This window comes from Rhinolophus hipposideros (assembly GCF_964194185.1).
Source record: "Rhinolophus hipposideros genome assembly, chromosome: 3".
In the NCBI taxonomy this organism is placed as follows: Eukaryota; Metazoa; Chordata; class Mammalia; order Chiroptera; family Rhinolophidae; genus Rhinolophus; species Rhinolophus hipposideros.
This window is the reverse complement of record NC_138049.1, coordinates 30,590,259-30,607,622: the sequence shown is the minus strand read 5'-3', so window position 1 is coordinate 30,607,622 and position 17,364 is coordinate 30,590,259. Positions and strand designations below refer to the sequence as shown.

The 17,364-nt window shown below is 36.5% G+C and overlaps 1 protein-coding gene across 6 annotated transcripts in view; it reads left to right on the top strand.

Moving 5' to 3' along the window:
• L3MBTL3 (L3MBTL histone methyl-lysine binding protein 3) overlaps positions 1 to 17,364 on the top strand; it is a 104,302-nt gene that overhangs the window by 21,142 nt on the left and 65,796 nt on the right. For 3 of the 6 annotated variants that reach the window (XM_081042861.1, XM_081042859.1, XM_081042860.1), the window contains 8 exons: positions 366 to 484; positions 7,408 to 7,519; positions 7,884 to 7,958; positions 9,386 to 9,545; positions 10,638 to 10,773; positions 12,616 to 12,700; positions 14,249 to 14,340; positions 16,318 to 16,422. In XM_081042861.1, coding sequence (XP_080898987.1) covers positions 383 to 484; positions 7,408 to 7,519; positions 7,884 to 7,958; positions 9,386 to 9,545; positions 10,638 to 10,773; positions 12,616 to 12,700; positions 14,249 to 14,340; positions 16,318 to 16,422 — 867 coding nt within the window. In that variant the 5' untranslated portion in view covers positions 366 to 382. The remainder of the gene's footprint in view (positions 1 to 365; positions 485 to 7,407; positions 7,520 to 7,883; positions 7,959 to 9,385; positions 9,546 to 10,637; positions 10,774 to 12,615; positions 12,701 to 14,248; positions 14,341 to 16,317; positions 16,423 to 17,364) is intronic. The other 3 variants (XM_081042862.1, XM_081042864.1, XM_081042863.1) reach the window with 3 other exon arrangements.

Here is a 17,364-nt window from a genome sequence, read left to right as displayed (position 1 = left end):
TTAAAACAGTAATAACTATTTGGAGGTCAAAGAATTAATGTTCATATGGCGTTGTGATTTTTTTGTTTTGTTTTAAATGAGTATGCTATGAAACAATGAATTCCTTTTCTTTTCAAGAATAGAAATGTATACTGTGACACTTTTTAACTTAGAAACTTTATTAATTTTTTCTTCTATAATACATTATGGACTGCGTTAGAAAGAAATGTTAATGATATTTCTGAAGCAGTTATTTCTAGATCTGTGGCTATAGGATATTGTAATCAAGAAAATTAAGTAATTAAAGGAAACTGAAGTAATGACCACTCAAATAAAAACTGATTTGTATGTGAAATATTTAGTCATATGCCTTTTCCCCCTCCCAGGTTAAAAAAAATAAATCATGACTGAATCCGCCTCTAGCACAAGTGGTCAAGAGTTTGATGTATTCAGTGTTATGGACTGGAAAGATGGAGTAGGTACGTTGCCAGGAAGTGATTTAAAGGTAAGCTGCCTTCATTATATACAATTATATGTATGTGTGCATATGTATGTGTTTGCTAAAATAAATCTGAATACATGCGTAAAATAAGAATTAAAAGTATTAAGCATAATGCTGTAGGTTTTCTATGATGCTTAGCCCTCTATAATAAACTCGCAAGACAGTTTGAAATGCTGATGGATTGGCAGAAGCCTTTGTCACTTGGGGTAGGGGAGTAAGGAATATTTCGGCAGCATGTGCTCATTTTGCAGGAAGTGAGGTATAGCATAGAGGAAGATCATCTCAGTTTTGACTCTCATGAAGGCCAATAAATGTGGCAATGATAGGCTTAGAAAACCTCGCTTCAAGTTTTTGGTATGAATGGACTTGTTACTTTAATAACCACACTCCCTGTGCCTTAGTTTTCTCATTTACAAACTGGATAATGTTAAAACATTGATTAAACAGGATTATTCACCTCCTTAAATTATTTATACTATAAATATAGATTTTTATATAATCACTAGTTCAAAAGCTGGTTTTTCCTGTAAACTAGACTACTTTTGTATAAATGAGGTCTTCAGAGAGTGATCCTTCCATCTACTCCTTTTCTAGGTTCTCACCTTGCCTCTTTTTCCTAGGCCTCCTAAACCCACTCAAGAATCACATCTGCTGCCCCAGAAGCATGGTTATGCAAGCACCTGTCTGGGAAGCCAACCGCCCTCAGCTTTCATTTCAAATTTGCTTTTGTTCCGATCCTATCTCTGGGACCTTGAAACTGTCTGTGGCCCTTTAGACTTTGTGCTTGTACTTGGTCACTCAGGTGTTTGAACTTCCGATCTCCCAACAGGCTGTCAGTTGGCTTTCCTTTCTAGTGCTTGGTGTTCTAGTCTGTCTTGAGTAGAAATTCCTGGAACTTAAATTCTTGGAATCTAAACCCTTTTAGTGGCTTCCTGACAAGTATTTCAGCCAAGCCTGCCTTAGTTCATCCTCAGTGGTGAGATTTGGAAGATCTATTATTGGAAAAATACTTAGATTTTAGTTGGGTAAGGTTTGATTAAGTCCAATATGCCAGCATACCTATCAGAGTTTAGCTTAACAAAAGTATTGCAGTGAGGTTTAGTGAAATCGGGAGAGGAAATTTGATTTTAGTTTTAGTCTGTTTGACCTTGAACAAGTCAGTTGGTCTCTGGACCAATTTTCTCTTTAGTAGAATAAGAAATTAACTGAATACTAAAGATTTTATCTGTTCTAACATTCTCCAAGTGTTAATCTGGATTAGAAATGTTGGAAATAGAGTACTGGAATTTTTGCAAATGAAGGAATTGTTTTTCAGACTCTGATATCAGCCGTGTATTAGTTATATGAGCTTTGTCAAGTTATTTAAATTCCTTAAGTTTCAGAATCTGTGTCTGTACATGGACATACAGGATCTATATCATAAAGTGGTTATGAGGATTTTAAAACAATAATATATATGACATTTAATAAATTGTATCTATTCTGGTTTTGTGATATATTATGTAAACTGCCCTCCTTTTTTTTTTTTTTCTGCATTCCCTTATTTTTTTCTGTACATTTTTATCCCTTCTCAGTGGCTTTTTTGGGGGAGAAAAAGGTGGTTATCATTTGTAACTTTTGTATAGTTAGATTTTGACAATAGAGTGAAGTTTCCATCCCTAAGAAATTTAGATTGCCCAGAGATACTCTAAGCAATGGATTTTAGGAAATAACCTATATTTTTATTAAGGTAATCAGGTAATTGAGCCACTTAGTGGGTATTATAATCTGGGTTATTTGATTTGACTTTTAGGATCATCTAATTACCTGGGCAATTGCCATGTATCCAGTTCACCTCATGCACTGTAGATAGTTTGATACCCCATTTAAAAAATAATTTAAAAAACTGTTTTCTACTTTATAGCCCTTTCTATCCAAAGACATTCAGAGGCTAGCCGGTTTGATTATATTGCTTAGGATTTCTAATTCATTTGCTCTTTCTATTAAAATTCGGGTTGCTTAGGAGATCTGATTGAGAAATTAATTTGACACAAAATTAAGGTATTAGAAAGAACTTTGAATAAATCATGAAATTTACTCACATCATGCTTTGTCTGTTTTACACTATCAAAGCTTTTGATGTTGAATTTCCTAATAGACAACCAGCTGAAGGTAATTCAGCTAATACAGTTAGCTTATATAGAGAAGTCAGTTTCTTATCATGGGAACAGATTTTTCTATGCTACAGTAAGTATATTGCCATTTTGAAAGGACTTTTCTCTGTAAAAGCCTCCTGATTGCTGGCGAATCAAGTTACGTCACTCTTCCGCTTAAAATATGTTAGTAGTTATCTGTATGTTGCATGGTAAAATTCAAGTCCCTTAAGTTTGCCACAAAAGGTTTTTCATGGTTTGGCCCCTACTTTCTCCTCTGGCTGCATCTCATTTCAGTCCTCAGCGCTACTCTGTTTTCTTTCCATCCCAAACCACTAGTTGAAGACTTCACACCTCGCTCCTTTTTTACTATTCCCTGTTGCTGAAATGCCTTTTCCCCTCCCCACACTGGGCTAATCAGCCCTTATGTAAAACACTGCAAAAGCTTCTTGTTTGGGTGCAGTAGTGGAAAGAATAGAGAACTTACTTGGATGAACATTTTACCTGCATCTTTTTATTTAATCCTTTTATTTAATCTTTGGAGGTACATAGTTTCAACCACTGTTGCCGGCAGAGACTCATAGAGGTTAAGTCATTTGCTCAAGGTCAATCAGTTGGTTATTGGCAGAATTGGGTCTTAAAACCAGGTTTTCTCTGATATTAAAATTGATTCTCTTACCACTGCTATACTACAGTCTAAAGAGAGAAAATGTTTTCCTATCAAAAGAGATGCAAGAACAATGTTACAGTGTTGTAAAAGAGGTATTGTTTTAGTTGGGGAGATCAGGAAGGCTTTTAGGTGCCCCAAAATAGGTAAGCGATTACATGAAGATTTGAGGGGCAGGGATGGGAAGAGAGGAAAGGAAAGGTGTCCAGAAGAAGGACTAGCATTAAGAAAGTACAGTGTTAAGGGAGATCAACAAGTGTCCACCCACCCTCTTGAAAAAATGTTGTAGTCATTAACAAGCCATTTTTGCTTAAGTAAGCTTTGGAAACTTTACCATTGCCTAATTTGTTCTTTTAAAATGTAAGTTAGTATTTGTAGATTAATATCTCAGGGCCAGAAAAGGCAGACAGTGATAGTGGAAAGATGTATGGTATGTCTCCCTGCCCCTAAAGCAATTTCTCTACCTGAACTTCTGATGATGTCTGAAATTTATCCACAGAGACTTACTTATTTCTCTGGATCATAAGGATTTCATCTTTGAGAGTCCCTGAGTAAAATGTACATGTACTCCTAAGAGCAATGGCATCTTATATAGTAAGAATAGTTGCCCCTTAACCAGAGAGAAAGACCCGTTAGCAGCAATGCAGAAACCCAGCCATAAATTCCCTGCACTCTTAGGGCAGTTTTCCTGGTGTTGATTAATATTCAAAACAAGTTAGTTACCAAATATCTTTGCCCTTAAAACAGATAAGTAAGTAGAACTCAAATTCCGTCTTTGAAAGTAATAAAACAAAAATAGTAACCTCAGCAGTGTCTTTTAATCTATTATTAAAAACAGGCAAAAATAGGCAAAAGATTCTTTGCCTTTACAAGCAAAAATAAGAAGAGGATTGAATCAATTAAACGTAATTCAAACTAAGCAAACAAACAAAACCTTTGCTATCCTTTATATATTTTAGTGGAAATTGTGTTCTGATTGACCTGGATGTATCCACATACAGAAAATGTTACAATGTCATCTTGAGTTGGTTAATAAATCCATTTGTAAAGTTTATAATTTTGATATTCTTGGTTAAGTAGAATGGAGTCATTTGATACATTTTCATACTGTGTTTTAGACGTCTAAGTTAAAATAACTAATAATCTCAAAAAAAGAAATTAAAATGATTATGTCAAGTTTTCATAGTTCTAAAACCATTCATTAAAAGCATTATCAATTTCAGAACCCGAGTGTTTTATTGGGGGGAAAAAAGTTAGGAAATGTCAGTCTTTTCGGGATTGCATCTGTGGAATTCCAGTAATGTTAGCAGTACCTAACAACCTGTGTTGTCCAACATTTTCTATGCCAATAATAAAATATTGTGGGAGACACAGTAAATCCAAATTGAGAAGCCAGGAAAAAAACATCGATTCCTGTATCTTTTAGCATGTGATGTGATACTTTGAAAACACTTTGAGGTTAACTTTTGAGATAAAGTAACATTGGTTAGAGTAGATGTTCTTTACATTTCAGGGTTATAGGATGCCTTTCAGGATATGATGAACCTTCCGAGCCCTACCATGTTTCCCTGAAAATAAGACCTAGCCAGACCATGAGCTCTAATATATCTTTTGGAGCAAAAATTAATATAAGACCCGGTCTTATATTAATAAGACCTAGTGTTATTTTACTATAATGTTAAGACTGAGTCTTACATAATATAAGACTGGGTCTTATATTAATTTTTGCTGCAAAAGATGCATTAGAGCTGATGGTTCAGTTAGATCTTATTTTCAGGGAAACATGGAATCTCCATTAAAATAAATAAACACACACACACACACACACACACACACACACACACTTATATGTCCATACCATAATTCGGCATATATGTCATAGAATTCATAGACCCCTAAAGTCCATCCCTGGCTTACAGGAGTTAACTATGTCCCTAAGTGCCATTGGTCTTTACTTTGTTCTTGAACTATAGGTCAGTTACTGGCAATAAATACTAGGAGAAAGAGAAAGGATTAAATGTTGTGTTGTGTGAATATTACCTTTTAGCTCTGAAAGTATTTGAGCCTAAAGTTTCCAGGTGTCTTAGGTTTGAATTTCTATTTGAAGATTCCTCTTAGTGGTGGATTTCTTTCTTAGTGTTTGAGCTGTTGGGTGGTTTGTAGTTCAGCAACGATTTGGAAATTTATGCTCCAGGAGAATTCCTGTGTAATGTAAATGTTTGGTGCTTTCTCACATTTTGTAATTGTCAAATAACTATAAATTAACATCAACATGAAATAAAAATTACTTACCTACATTGAATTTTAAAGTTCATGCCTATTGTTTTTTTTTAAATTTTCATTCAGAATTTACTTTGTCATGTTCTTTAATATCGTTAATTAATAATCATTAGAGCTTGTTTTTTCTACTCTTGCCCAGTAGATGGTACTGTCAGCTTTATTTTGAAATATTCTGTTTTCAGTGTTTATCATTTTAAAATTAATTTCTTTTCCAAAGAGTAAAGTTATTTTTACATCTTTTCTTTCCAATTAACTTTTTGTCATCTCCTGGACTGCATTTTTAGGTTAATCCTAGGTAGATACAGGGAACTTGTACCTGGAATATGTATTAGGTAGGAAACCTTTTCGCTTTTCTTAACTATTTCAACTCGTTCCTCGTAGAAAGCTTTTAATGCTTATGGACTATGTGCAAAAAATTATTTAAGGTGCTTTTTTCTCCTGATGGAAAGAATATTAGTGTTTTTTGCTTAAGATTTTTCTGACTTGTAGTCCGAATCTAGTTTGGTAAAACAAATATTTCTGTTGGCATGTTAACTGAATCAATTTTTTTTTCAGTTTTGGAAATGGAAGGCCTCATTTTATGCTGTATTTTTCCATGCTCATATATATGTCTGAAAGATCTAAAAACTTTAAGCAGACCTTTATTATCCTTTTGAACTTTGAGCTTTATAACTCATCACCTGTTAAAATTCGTGGACTCATAATGTCATTGTGTTTTACATAAAAACAGAAGGAATACAGAAAATGAACTTCATGAATATAAGAATAAGCCTAGCTGTTTCAAAGAGGATGAGGCTCACACATAGGTTGTGTTTAAGCCTTCAACACATACACACATGCTGTATGACCAGGCTTTACAGAAACGTATTTTGTTTGCAGCTTGCCATTAAATGAGAGGACATTTTCAATATTTGGAGTCAAAAATGTCCATGCAATCAAAATGCCCTTACTTTTCAGTGATAAAATTGGCCGGGAGCTAGTAGACTGGTTCATATTTCATTGATATTGCCAGTTGTTTTGGATAACTAAAGGTGAACGTGATGGGGAATTCTAAGGAGCATTGAAAGAAAGAGGAAGTGTAGGGCTGGGAGTCACGTGATCTGTGCTTCCACCGTCCTTGCTCATAGTTTCGAATATAATGATATGGATACATGTTATAATTTTTGGAATAAAGACATTCCTTCTCTCTGAACTAGGTTAACTTGGGTGAGACAGGTTGATTCCTGGGAAATCAGTAATTCTCCTTTTACTAATATTGATGATCGAATAAGCTGTAATATAAAAAAAAGTCTTAGCAAAAAAATGGTGTTTGAAATTACAGGACATACAAGTGAGCTGTCAACTCTACAGGACAGTGCAGGGTTGGTTGTTTATATCCTTAAAAAGTGCCTTGATGCGGCAGCCGGATGGCTCAGTTGGTTAGAGCACCAGCTCTCAACAACAAGGTTGCCGGTTCAATTCCCACAATTGGATGGTGGGCTGCGCCCTCTGCAACTAAAGACTGAAAACTGCGACTGGACTTGGAGCTGAGCTGTGCCCTCCACCACTAGATTGAAGGACAGTGACTTGGAGCTAAAGGGCCCTGGAGAAACACACTGTTCCCCAATATTCCCCAATATTTTTTTTTTTAAAGTGCCTTGCTGCTTTGTTCTACAGCCCTTCCCCGAATTCCAAAATTACTGAAATGCAAAGGGCTTAATATTGGTAGAAGGCTTATGTAGATATAATTGTTTAAATTAACTTTTAAAACATAATTAATTTTCTTAATGACTATGTGTCAGCCATTGAATGATTACTGCTTTGAACTCTTTTGTAAATTTTGCCTCTTTCTACCATGTTGTCTCTAGTTTCGAGTAAATGAATTTGGAGCCCTGGAAGTTATAACAGATGAGAGTGAGATGGAAAATGTTAAAAAAGCAACAGCTACCACCACTTGGATGGTACCAACAGCTCAAGAAGGTAAAAACAGGTCATCTGCATTGCCATTTCTTTCTTTTGAAAGTTTTAAAATAAGAATATTTAAGGTTTTATAATAGGCTGGAACTTTGAAAATCCTGGGTGATCTTCATGTCACATATTCTTAGGTAAATTTCTGTAACGAAACTGATATGTTCCGAGCTTTTATATTTTTAAATAACCATGAACTGTCTTCTTTCCTAATGCCAGATCTGTAATAGCACCAGGTTAATTGGAAATTATCAAGTAAATTCATGTAATAGCCTACCCAGGTGATTTAGCCAAAAGCCTGCCACTTTTTTCTCATCTACTCCGATGGTTGTAACTAACACCTATATGCTGATGACTCCTAAATCTATATCTCCAGCCCCGACCTCTCCCCCGAGCTCCAGGCCCGTATTTCCACCTGCCTACTGGACATCTCCACCTGGATGTCCCACAGGTACCTCAAACTCCACATGTCTAAAATGCAATTCATTTTCTATTTCTTTCTCCCCTCCCCCTAAACCTGCTCTTTCTTCTGTAACCCATATTTCAGTTGACGGTAGCACCATCTACCCAGTGGGCAAGCAAGAAATCTAGGAGTCATCCTGAGTTTGTTCTCCCCAGCCCCAGCCTGTTACTTAATCCTCTCGGTTTTTATTTCCTAAATGTGTCTCAGATCTGGCCTTTTCTACCTATTATCACTGCCACTGCCTTAATTCAGGCCCTATCAACTCTCACCTGAACTGTTGCAGACGTCTCCTAAAAGAATCATTCTGCTTCTGATTTCACCCAATTTATCCTGTACACTGAATTTAGAGGAACTTTTGTAGATTGCTTATCTGACACTTCACCAATTTCTTTTTATCTCTTTAGCAAAACATACAAAGATCTGGGTGACCCACACCCATCTGCTTGCTTTATCTCTTTGCTCCCTGTTCCATTCTTTGTACGTTGTGTTCTGGCAATGCCAGCAGTACTGAATTACATGTAATTCTCCCGACACATCATGTGGCTTCATGCTTCCTTGCCTTTGTTCGAGCTGTTTCTTCTGGCTGGGATGCTGTTTCTCTCTTTGTCCAGCTGGTAAATTCCTTTTTGGCTTTCAAAACTCTGTTGAGGCTTTATATCAGAAAATCCTTCTCTGACCTCACCCCAGGCCGAATGAATCACTTACTCCTCTGTACTACTTCTGGAACTTGTTCGTGCTTTAATTACTGCATGTGACACATTTTATTATAAGTATTGGTTTTCTTGCCTGTCTTCTCCTCTAGACTGAGAGCTCTCTTGGGCAAGGTCTATACTGTCATTTTCAGTGTCTAGCTTAAAGTGGTGCCTAATAAGTGTTTGCTGAATGAATGATTAGCCTAACAATTCAGGCAAAAGGAAATGTGAGTTCCTAAACAATTTGGATAATTATGATCTAGGAGATCTGCTTCATTAAAAGGAAAACAAAGAGACGTTGATTTAGTCTTAAAAACAAAATTACTAATCTAAAGGTAATAACCATGAAATAACACAGATAACCCTTTTTACATTTGGTCAAGGATACATCAGTAAAATACAATTGTGTAGATTAATGGTTTCATAGCCTGAATTTAGTGTCTAAGGAATTTTCTTTTACTCAGAACTCTATAGAAACAGCCTTGGACAAGCTTTTATTTGTCTTTTCTGTAGAATTGATCTGTTATGTAAATTATTTGAGTGATTTCTGCCAAGCTTATCCTCTTCTCCCTCCCAAATGCTATGGTTTGATCATTCATTCATTCACCAAACATTCTTCTTTTATTGTGTTGCTAACAAAATTATTAGAAGAAAAAGTTTAAATGTATTTTGGAATGTTTTCTGTCATGGTTTTAAATTTTTTCTCTTCTTTTCATCTTCTAGTCTTTTCAGAGAAGACTGGAATGCCTTTCAGGTTGAAGGATCCAGTGAAAGTAGAAGGGATTCAATTCTGTGAGAACTGTTGTCAGTATGGCAATGTAGATGAGTGTCTTTCTGGAGGGAACTATTGCAGCCAGAATTGTACTCGGCATATCAAAGACAAGTAGGTTTTTGCTCCATTCCATCTATAAAGTGGGTTTTAGAGTCCAAGGTCATGGTACTTGGGAGAATACAGAGACACTCTGACCTCTGTCACCCTTTTATGCCCTTTCTTTTTTCAGAGACTTTTCTTTTAGAGACACATGGACCTTGATCCGATTCCTGGTCCTAGTAACTTCAATCATGTCTGATCTGAGCTTTACTGCTTATGTCCAACCTGCAGGACAACTTCTGCCTCTTCCTTAGCCCTTGTTTTTATTAGTTCGATTGTTCCCCACCTGAGTATTGTTCCCCAGCTAAGAGTCAAGTTCTCTGGCTACATAGACATTTTGATGATACTGATGGTTATAGAAATACTGCTTTATTTCTATTTGGGGGGTTCTAAGGTAACGCAGCTATAACGCTACAAATGGAATAAAGCTGATTGGAAATCAACTGAATGAAGATGGTCATAGTGAGTAGTGCAGTAAGTTGCGTTATTGCTGATCTCAAGGCTGTCAGCTGTGATGGACAGTGGTGTGACTTTTGGGGGACTCTCTGACAGAGTTCAGGTTATAACCAATAAAGTGTATTTCTTGTATATATTTTTACACTACAAATACATGAGTTGACATTTATATTTTAGTGGCATTTCCCATGTAGTTTAATCAGCACAGGCTTGTGAATTATCTGTTTTTGTTGGCCAGCTGATATTCTACAAAGTTACCCTTGGCCTTTTTCCATTGGACTTGTCATTCTTAATGATTGCTAGTTCCTTGCTCCCTGATGGCTAAAATATCTTTAAATGACTGATTCTTTTATTAGTATGGATGACAGAAGACAAATAGTTTTTACCTTGTTAGACTGTTTCACATATAGTGCGGATCCCCTTTTGAAATTAACATGTAAGCTAACTTTTACTTTCTACTTTGACAGTGTCATACATGTTTGAAATGTTCCTTATCTGTGATATTCTAATGCCTACACATTTCTCTTGGTGGTTAAATATTTTCTTTTTGGAGGGTGATATATTTTTTTAAAATTTTGCATTTATATTCAACATGTAGATGTTTGATAGGTATTGTTTTCTGTCACTATTTTGGGTTTATAAACACAGCAGAGATCAGAAGGAAGAAAGGGACCTAGGAGAAGACAATGAGGAAGAAGATCCTAAGTGTAGTCGGAAGAAAAAACCAAAACTATCTCTGAAAGCCGACTCCAAGGAGGATGGAGAAGAGAGAGAGGAGGAAATGGTTAGTATCTCTACAGGGGTGCTTCCTAAGTGGGTAGCACCACAGTCAAAGGCACTGGCTGTGCAGCCAGTTACTGAATTCAGACACTGCTTCTGCAACTGTCTGTGTCAGCATCAGCAAGCGCCTACCTACCCTCTGTGTTGCGGGCCTCATCTCAACATGGCAATAATAAATAATAGTACCTCTCCCTCAGGGTGAGGAAGTAGGATGTCTTGGAATTTATTGCTGGAGTGAAAGAGGCAACAGCAAAATCTTTAGTGTTGCAAATGAATCTTCAGTCCCTCTCAATAGCAAGTTGCCAATCATGTTTTGGTAAATTGCAGATAGATCTCATAAAACTATGTGAGTAGGTAGAAAAATGGCAGATAAATGTCAGGTATATTTAGGGAGAACTAATTTAGAATGTATGAATTAAAACAAAAATTTTATCACTAAATTTATGTGTTAATAGTATTGGATGAAAAAAGAACTTTGAGCTCTTGAAGCATTTCCCTTAAGATCAGTATTGAGTAACTTTTTAGGAGCTGGAAATACAGGTATGAATATGACAGCAGGAGGATCGAGTCTTTTTTTATCAGGGACATTATATTCTTACTAAGGGGACATAGAATAAAATAAACAGGAGAAATGTCAGCCTGTGGTAAGTGCTTTGTTGAGAATTACAATTGGGCATTAGGACTGGCTGACTATTTAAGTTGGGTTTCAGGGAGGCCTCCCAGAGAAGGTGTCAAGAACAATGTGATCTGAATAATAAGAAGGAGCAGCTTCTTAATGTTAGGAATGAAGGGCCCCCTGGGCTATGGATCAGCTAAGGAAAAGTCCCTAAAGTAATGTGTAGCATGTTTTGTTTGAGGAAATAAAAAGACAATATAGTTGAACTTTGGGGGTTAGGAAAGAGTGGGGTAAGATGAAGTTTAAGAGGTCCAGGTGATGAAAGGCTTTATGGTAAACCAGAGTAATGAATGGGTTTCCATTTCCTTCTGAGTGTGATGGGAAGCCATTGGAAAGGGAATACTTTGATTGGATTTATATTTTGAAATGATGGCTCTAGCTTTGACATGTGAGAGTGAGAGTGGAATCAGGGAAACCAGTTTTGGAGTTTTCAGTAGACTAGCTAAGAGGGGCTTTGTAAGACAGAAGTCAGTGGATTGGGGGTAGATGTTAGAGGTAGGGTTGTTTGTCAGTATGTGAGGGAAAGAGAAGAATCAGGGATAACTCTTAGATTTTTTGCTTGAACAATGGACTAGACAATGATGCCATTGATTGAGAATGGGAAGGCAAGGCTGGGGTGCAGAATCTAGAACTCTTGGGCTTGGTAAGTTTGAGGTGCTTATCACATATCCATGTGAAGATCCCAGGTAGGCAGTTGGATATGTGAGTGTGGAGTCAGGGAAGAGTTTAGGACTGAAGACAAGACAGGATACCTGGTAGACAGGTGACCTTTCGAACCTAGGGAGAGTGATTGGATAGAGAAAAGAAGGGGATTGGATTGGAGGAGACATCAGTGAAGGGACTGAGAAACAAGGGCCAGTGAGGTGTAAGGAAAATCAGAACAGAGAGGTCAATGAGCTAAGAGACGAAAGTTCTTTAAGGAGGGGGAGCAGGATCTGTGCTCTTCCAGAGTGTAATTCTTGGAAACGTTCTTATTTTGTAATGACCTCAAGCCAAAACCAACACAATTCTCAAATGACCTATATTCTTACTTTCCTTAAAACATAGGAAGTGAAATTGAAGGAGAGTACAAAAAAAAAAATAAATAATGCTTTCTAACAGCTCTCTAACTTTTCGTTGGTGCCAATTTCATGAACTTTTAAAAATCATTATTTTCCTTTCTTATTGTAGGAGAACAAACAAGATGGAAGAATCCTGAGGGGTTCTCAGAGAACCCGAAGGAAAAGACGAGGTGATTCGACTGTATTAAAGCAGGGTGAGTTGATGAAAGAAAGGTTTTACTTGTGACTTCATGAAATTTAAAAAACTTCGCACAGGTAGACATTTTACTTTTAGTTGTAATGTACACTAGGTCAGTTAAAGTGTTGCTTTGAGTTTTTCTTTGATTAACTTTTGTCAATAAAAATTATGATTTTGAGGTAGATAGGGGAGAAAATGGAAATTAGTAACTTTTGAGTAGTGTCAGGGCAAACAGGAGAACATCATACTTTATTTTTGCATCAAATAGGTTTCGTTTATTTTTGCACTTTTACCAGAAACCTCTGTTCTTGTTCATTTCCTAGGATTTTAAGTGTTGAATGTTGCCTCTCAAACCACAACCTCCTGATGTGGTACATTTTTTCTTTCATTGCTCCGCAGGCAACATTTTATTCTCCTGAGGAACCCAGTCCTCGGGTCCTTCCCTTTAATCCTTGAGCAGATGAACTTGCCACCGTATTCAGCTGGACCTTAGGTCATTTCCATAGAGGCTTCAGTGTCCTCCTCTAGGCTTTGTCCCCTTGACCTGCCACGTCTGCCCAGCCAGCCCTTCATGTTACGTATTTCTATGTTGCACAGCTCCGCTCCCGACCGGCCCTGTCACGTTATCCCTACACACCAGGGCCATGGCAAAGCTCCTCTTCCATGATTGAATGTATTCCTTGCTTGTTCATCTTTTAAGTCTTCAAAGAGTTTGAAATACTTCTCCCTGCTTCAACACACAGCCTAACTTTAACATTGGGGGAGATGACCTTCTATTTTCCATCATTGAGATTAAAGGGATTGAATTCTTATTTATTTCACTTTCTACCTCAAAACTGTCATTAACCTTTCTTTCCCTACTTCTTCAGTTCTATTCTCAGGGCCCTGACTTCCCTGCAACTTTGTTTGTTTAGTCATTTATTTTCCCCCTTTAGGTACTCAGACATTTTTCTCTTCATGAGCTCCATCTTAGCCTATTCCAATCTCATCCCCAAAATACCTCTCCTCCAATTTTGTTACCTGTCAAGCTATTGTGTTCATTTTATTTCCATTATTTGTCAAATTAATCTGAAATAAAATTGATTTTAGCAGACTTCATATCTTTAACATATTCTTTTGCTGCTGAAAATCTGCCCCTCACTGAGTTGATTTTCTTCCCTTTCTCCAAGATGAGGAGCCATTCCCTAACCATTCAGTGCACAGGCCTTTTCTAGCCCTCAACTTCTTGATCTCTTAGGAAAAGTCTTTAGAGAATCCTGCCTGCAGAAGCACTCACTTCCGGTAGCTTCCATGTTACTGTTCTAGCTTGATTTCTTGCTCTGTCGTCTTCATTTCCTCTTGAGTTCTTCTGCTTCTTTCTTTTACCCTCATAACTGTAGATCTGCACTAGAGTTCACTTCTTAGCTCTCATTTCTATAGAGGAAGTGCCAAGGGAAGAGACTCAGAAATATCAGCCATGGTAGTAAGAGGTCTAGTGGTAGTTAGAGTTCACAATATACATCTGTGATTTTTTTTTTTTTTTCAATTTGGCAATACTATGATTTTAATCTCACTTGCCTTTCAGGTTTGCCTCCTAAAGGGAAGAAAGCTTGGTGCTGGGCATCCTACCTGGAAGAGGAAAAAGCTGTGGCAGTGCCAGCGAAGCTGTTCAAAGAGGTATGGGCCCTTTTGGAAACCATTGTCTGTAAGGGCCCCAGAGTTGCATATTGATCTGGAGTTAATATTGTCCTTTCCACTGTCTGTTTCAAATGTGACTTGGGATAATTTCTCAAGCATACTGTTTTTCATGTGTGGACTGACGTGGAGAGTTACCTCTGAGGCAGCTAGCATAAATATACGCACACTTTTCCTGCATGCCACATACCAACACATACACTCTTTTCTCCCAACATTTACCAGGCTTTCACTCAAATTAAGAGGGATCCTTCCACTATTAAAACACTGGTAGGTAAAGAAACACTGGAATGAAGTTTCGTGTCAACATCATGGCTTTGGAAGAATACAAATGAATTACTGAGGTTTACATACTATCACAAAAAAATCTTAAAAAGGGTTACTATATTATTTTAACTATAAAAAAATATTTTATCATAAGTGATTTAAAATCAGTTAAAAATATAGACATCAACTGTCGTCTAGGTAGGAGCTGCTGCCCCTAGTCTAAAACGGGTCAGTAAACTTTCTGTAAAGGGCCGGAGAGTAAACATTTTTAGTCTTTGTGGGGAATCTGGTCTCAGTTGCAACAACTCAACTCTGTTGTTGAAATGAAAGCAGCTATAAACAATGTATAAACGAATGGACATGGCTGTGGTCCAGTAAAACTTGAATTACATCATCAGGTAGTAGGTTATATTTGACCCACAGACTATAGTTTGCTGACTCCTGCTTTAAATTATTTAATTCTATTTAATCATGGTATATAATAAATCTGCCATTGATACCTTGTTATATATGTAGGAACATAGGGAGTTTTTTGAAAGTGATGGATAGTGAATGTAAGGATGAGTACATCTACACTAAGCATATTTAATTTAAAAATAATAATTATTACGTAGGAACTTGTTACTATATAATTGTTTTCTGTAACTTTGGTCCTTTGAACAATAGACTTTTACATTTTTTAAAAAGAAGTTTAAATACAGCTAATTACTTGACTCAGTACTACATTTAACATGTATTTCAAAACATAAAAGACCAGAAGAATATGAACTGTGATCCTCAGAGCCCTGTCCTCCAGGTCCCAGGTTTGCCTCTCCTGAAGTTGTTACTAATTCTTATATTCCCTTCCTAGAAAATTATATATACAGATAAGCAGTATGTATACAAATGTCTTCTCCCCCCTCTTAAACGAGATGGTAACATGTCACACATACTGTTTTGGATTTTGCTTTTTTTGTTTAACTTAGTTTGGAAATTATTCTATCTCAGTTCGTCATTTCCTTATTATCAATGCATAATATTCCATGTTATGTCTGTTCCATAATAATTTAAACTGCCCCCTATTGATTGACATATATGTGTCATACAGTATATGCATGTGCCGTATATATGTCAATTGACATATATCAACAGGGAGCAGCTGAAATTATTATAGATCAGGCTTACGTAAATACCATATGGAATATACATATACAGATCTTTTGTCATATAAATGTTTTAGTGAATAACCTTGTACACCTCTCATTTTGCACATATACGGGTATCTCTTTTGGATAATTTCCTTGCATTGTTGAGTCATAGAGGATGTTTTCTTCATAGATATCATGAGATTGCTAGAGGTAATAGTGATAGATATATGTGTCTGTTTCCCTAGAGCCTTGCCAACACAGTGTTACCAACTTTCTGGTCTTTACCAGTCTGACAGGTGAAATGTATTTTAGTGTAATTTTACTTTGTATGGCTCTTACAGGTAAGGTTGAGCCTCTTTGCAAATATGTGAGACATTTACATTTCCTTTTCTGTGACCTGTTTATATTTTTTGTCCATTTTCCATCGAATCCTTTACAATTTTTAAGTTATTTATGAGTAGTTATTTATTTGGTTAAACAGTCTATTTAAGAATGGTAACTATTTCTGTTTTTAATAGATTTTCAGGATAAAAAATACTAACACTGCTGTCATTTTGCATTGTAGTATCAATCCTTTCCTTATAACAAAAATGGGTTTAAAGTTGGCATGAAATTAGAAGGCGTAGACCCTGAGCACCAGTCGGTGTACTGCGTCCTCACCGTGGCTGAGGTAAGCTCTGCCTTCTCTTCAGTTTTCAATTAAAATGGTGACTGGGGAATTTTAATAATGGAAAAAGGTGCCACTTGTTGAGTGCTTAGTGCTTAATTCCAGGCATGGTGTTTAGTGTTCTGTGTACATTACCTCCTTTAACCTTTATAAAAACCCTACGCAGGCCATATTTTTTCGTCTCCATTCTATAGATGAAGGAACTGAGGCTCAGAGAGGTTAAGTGAGGTACATAAGGCTACAGGGCTTCTAAGTGGTAGAACCAGGAGTTGACCACAGGTTCGTCTGACTCCATAACCTTTGTCATACTGTGTTCCTTAACATAAGGAACAAATCAACAGATAATTTATATTTTTTTTAGTATTTTGAGGTATCTGTGAAAATTTTCAGGAAAAAATGTCCAAGGCAATTATATGTATATGTTTGTCTAATATATTACTGAGAGCACTTCATAGAATTTATATTTTTTCTCCTGTGCTAGCCTCTGCCTTACTCTCTCCCTTGAGCCTGGGGTGTGTATCCTTTAAAAATTGTCCCCAAAAGAATAAAATGATCTTGTGTATTAGCTCTGTTTATCATAGCAATCTTTCAGTGACTTAGTGAATTTGTAAGAAGTTTGGCTTCTAAAGAACACAGTAACATCTGACAGCGGGATGATGACAATCACAGTAAATAATAATACACAGTTATGTAGAGAGTATCATGGAGCAGATGCTAAGTGCTTTCCACATATTAATTAACTTATATTAGTTCTCAGAAAAGTTGAGTTTTATGAAAGCATTATGAGGAAGCATATTTAGTAAATATAGGCTGCTTTTGAGAAGCTTAGCTGTAAAAGAGAAGGGGATCTTTTTAAGGGGTGTATGTTTTAATCCTTGGTTTTGAAAAGGAATTATTTTAGTTTGTCTAGTTTTTATTATTATAGCAGTAATGTTTTCTCATCAT